The sequence below is a fragment of the Barbus barbus genome (assembly GCF_936440315.1).
Source record: "Barbus barbus genome assembly, chromosome: 21".
Lineage (NCBI taxonomy): Eukaryota > Metazoa > Chordata > Actinopteri > Cypriniformes > Cyprinidae > Barbus > Barbus barbus.
In genome coordinates, this window is record NC_136749.1 from 15574358 (window position 1) to 15578982 (window position 4625).

The following is a 4625-nucleotide window of genomic DNA, read 5'->3' on the forward strand; positions in this document are numbered from 1 at the left end:
GAGCAGGTGTCCCACTGTAGTTGTTAGAGGAAGCTAAAGATTACAGTTTATAAAGTTTTGAATTTGCTTGTTTAAGTCAACATCCATGCCACTAAAAAACACTCACAGACAAATAAATAATAATCCGATCATGTCTCGATCTTACCAACAATAGTCCAGGACAGAAACATTACTGTATGTTTACCAATGTACAAGTTGAAATTCTAGTGTTCTAGTTATATACATTTATAAGTCACACTGTGATAAAGTCTAATTTGGCTGGAAATATTTAACTTTTTAGGTCCTATAAGACAATCAAACATGCTTGAAACCTCAAGGAAATTTATCCTAACATGTTTATAAAAACAGCACAAAAAATCAGAAATTCTGTTTGGTAAGAGTGGCACAGTTTCCATGTTTTTTTTCTTCTGTGTTCTGAATATTCAAGGTTACAGTAAATGTTGTTTATGTGTGAAGGAAATCAGATATCCAACTGAAGTGTTGTAAGCGGACTCTGCCCCTCCACGCTGGCTGGATGATGAAGAGGTGTGTCTGGTGGAGTTTCTGTTTTTTATAACAGAAAGTGTATAATAATGCTGAACGAGCCACTTAGTGTAAACTCGGTAGTTTTCTTCATGTGAAAACAGCAATTCACCCAAGCAAATCAAAACCATTAAATTATGCACTCTAAACATATACCGTCTAAGTGAATGTGATGTGATCAAATTTCAAAAGTACTAATAATAGCATAGCATTTAAAGAATCTTTGGAATACATTAGTTATTAGATATTGTATGAAGTAAACAGTCTTTTTCAAAATCCCCATGGAATTTGGTCAACAAAAACTAGTCAACAAAAGCACCATTGCCCTTAATCTGAAACATTGATCCCCTTCCACAGTCACAGACCATCTAAATCAGAAAAGTAGCTCGTGTAATCCACACAAACATGACTCCATTTAATGCTTAGTGTTCCCTATGTTGATATTTTTATTCAAAAGCACTTGAATTGAGTGAAATAGTTCACTCAAAAATTCTGTCATAATTTACTCACCCTCATGTCATTCCAAACCTGTACTATATGACTTTATTTCTTCTGTGAAACACAACAATGAGATATTTTAAATAATATACTTGACACACTTTTCCATGTAATTACAATTAAATTGAGTTAAGACATTATTACCGTATTATTTTTGGTTTTCACATACAAACATATCCTGTGGCTTGAGACCTGGTCTATTATGATACTTTTATGGAGTTGTTCCACATACTGAAGCTTGAAAGTCTCCATTCATTAAAAGCACTTTCTCAAGTCACTTTCACAAGTCAACTTTTCTACTGAATATAGCATGACAAAATTGTTTCTTTTTTTTCTTTTTGGTATAGTAAAAGTAAATTGCAAATAAATTTAAAAATAAAATGTTTTACAACGTAAAATTTTCAACAAAAACAAAACAAAACAAAACAAACAAAAAAAAAACAGAAAGGGGATGCTACCACATGTACAGTGTAAGACAACTGCCCCGTACACCCTCAGTTCAAAGTTCACATCCCAATCTGAACTAAATACTGCGGCGGCACAAAGGTCTTTATAATGCTTAACTTTAACTTTTTAACTTTATAGTACTCAATTAAAAATATGAAATAAAAACTTTAAACTTTTCCACCCACTTTCTTAAGAAAGCAATTATTTGATGTGATATTAAAAAAAGTAAACTAAATTTAATCAGTCACCAATCATCTGTGAATTATTATGACAAATGAACTAAATAAAAAAATAAATAAAATTGGGTTCATTTTCTGAAATCTTATTATTTAAACAGCTGATACTGAGCTAAATGCTAAATGTTATAATACCCTCTGAATACACCATGACTCTGTGATTTCTATGGAGATCCATTTGAATGGAGACTCAGTATCAGAAGGTTCAAAGCACAACATCATGTGACAGCAGGCTGAAGTGACGGTGGGGGGAGCGGCACTGACAGCATGGCACTGGATGATGGACTTTGTTTTTTTCTTTGGATCAACTGCGCACGCGCACGTACACACACACACACACACACACACATATATATAGCCACAGCCTATCCTCACTAATGCTTACTGGACTAAAAAATAACTGTGGGACTTGAAGGTAATTTAAGCTTAACAGACAATAATAAATTACTAAAATACTACAACAAATTGCTCAGTGAAAGTATTGTCTAAATAAATATGCAATGCTTTAAGATATGCAAATGTAAATAATAATTATTTTTTTCTCTCTCTTTTTTAGCAAACAACTGTGAAAATGAAACTGTATCTGGTACTTGCCTTTGTGGCATTCACAGGTAAATCATATATGGCCAAGAAGCTAACAAAAACTATTTATCAATTAAAATAATATTACATGTATGCCAAGACCTGCACTGAATTTTAGTCATATATACTAAGAAACTACAAATATGACTAAATACACACACTGCAATATTTAGCTGTTTGAGCAGATTTGGAAACGGATTGGCAGACTTAAACTTAATTATTTGTATTTTTACCAGGCTGCCAAGCCAACCTGTTTTATTCTGATGAGCCCAAGCCACAGCTGGAGCAGCTGACCGATGCTTTCTGGAGCTATGTTGCCCAGGCCACACGCACCGCAGAAGACACCCTGAAAATGATCAGAGAATCTCAACTTGGTCAGGAAGTCAAGTAAGTAATGTTTAGAATGTTCACAGTCTGTGTTTGAAATACTAAAATATTGAATTACATTAATGCAAATATACATTTCACCTTTTCACATCGCAGTGCCAGACTGACCCAGAGTGCCGATATGGCCAGCGAATATGCCGTCACCCTCAAGAAACAGATGGATCCTCTGACTGAAGAGCTGATGACCAAAATCACCAAGGAGGCTGAAGTGTTGAGAGAGCGTCTGGGACAGGACCTGATCAGCGTGAGAGACAAACTGGAGCCCTATGCTGACAACCTCAAGAGCCAGATCCAACAGAGAGTGGAGGAGCTCAGGACGGCCATGGCTCCATATGCGGACTCTGAGACCCTGAAGGCCACTCTGCTCCAGAAGAGCGAGGAGCTGAGAGGAAACCTGGAGCAGAGCGTGAAGGAGCTGCAGGTTCAGCTGGAGCCCTACACTGCTGAGATCAAGGAGAAAGTTGACCAGCGTCTGCAGGAGTTCCAGAAGACCGTGACTCCTCTGGCTGAGGACCTCCAGACCCAGATTAGAGAGAGAGCCCAGATGGTCCAGCAAAGTCTCACACCCTACGCTGAAGACCTGAAGGAAAAGCTGGATCCCTACGCACAGGACCTGAAGGCCCAACTCACCTCCCTGTACGAGTCCTTCACCAAGAGAAATTAGATGCTTTAAAGACCTCTTTTGTCACTAACAGAACTGTCTTTCCTTCCATCGTGACTCCAAAATCCCATATCTCTCCAATAACCGTGACCTAAATCAAACTACTCGGCAACAGCAATATCTTTGGTCTTACATGTAGACCAAACACTAATATAGAGAAAAAGAGAGCTTCTATTTTGCTGAAATCCTGTTGTTTACACTTTAACCATTCATACAGATGCAGAAATGTTGCTCTTTTCTAGCTGAAGTGTATTTATTTCAATTTACCAAGTCTTTATTATGTCTGACAGAAAATGTTGTTTCTTGCAAATCCCAAGTGTATCATTTGTCTTATTTATGCAACAATAAAACATCTGCCATTTATAAACACAATGCTTCTAATTATTTTATTTCTCAAATTGTGCCTAGCACAAATATAATGTCATATACTTAGAACTTGTGTAAAGTGTATTATTGCTCTTATGTTGGTTTTGATTTCTTCTATTTTCCTCATTTGTAAGTCGCTTTGGTTTCAAGCGTCTGCTAAATGACTAAATGTAAAAGTTTAAACTTCAAAATATTATATTTAAGTAGCCCAGAAAATGCATAAGATTAAGTTGACATACTTTTTAAAATAGGTATGTTATTATTTCTATAAACATAGGGTCTAGTCATCTAACAATGAGAACTGCTTCTAGAAAATAATACTAAAAGAGTGACTGTATGCTTTGAAAGGTTCAAATGTGGCATTGGATACCAAATCTAATACACAGACAGAAATACACAATATTTCTAAAAAGTCTGTAAGTGTGTAAAAAATCTTTAAATAAAGAAATGATAAAGGTCATCTCAACTGATTTCTTTTATCATATAATAAAGATTAGATAAGGTTAAGGACTTCCAAAGGTGGACCTGTTCCAGTCTCTTCTGGTTGTACTAATGATAGAACATGCATTGACATAATGTCTGTACTTCATTATCAGTGCTGACGCAGGTGTATGCAGTAATTCATGGGCCTGGTGCTTTCAAGTGACATCCAGACCTGCACATCTTGGGACAAATAATCTGTAGACACAATGTATCTAGATATAAACATCCACTGGAGATATTAAAATAATGCTATATAAATACAGCTATGAAACAGCAATCACCACACTTACTCTTCACTCCGGACAGGGTAAAATTAAATCATACTGACAAAGGTAAGAAGAGAAATTCACTTTTTATTAGTTCAAAATATGTTGTATGTAAAATATGATTAAATTGTTAAATGAATCAGATGTGTTGTAATTTTCAGGCAAAGCCAGAAAACC

At 35.7% G+C, this 4625-nt stretch overlaps 1 protein-coding gene across 1 annotated transcript; it reads left to right on the forward strand.

Annotated features, from left to right (window-relative positions):
- Positions 1-2055: 2055 nt before the first annotated feature.
- Positions 2056-3704, forward strand: LOC306887212 (uncharacterized protein). Its single transcript, XM_079444792.1, has 4 exons — positions 2056-2118; positions 2260-2314; positions 2522-2672; positions 2769-3704. Exons 2-4 carry the CDS (start codon positions 2275-2277, stop codon positions 3334-3336), a joined length of 759 nt encoding a protein of 252 aa, XP_079300918.1. The 5' UTR covers positions 2056-2118; positions 2260-2274; the 3' UTR covers positions 3337-3704.
- The last annotated feature ends 921 nt before the right edge of the window (positions 3705-4625 follow it).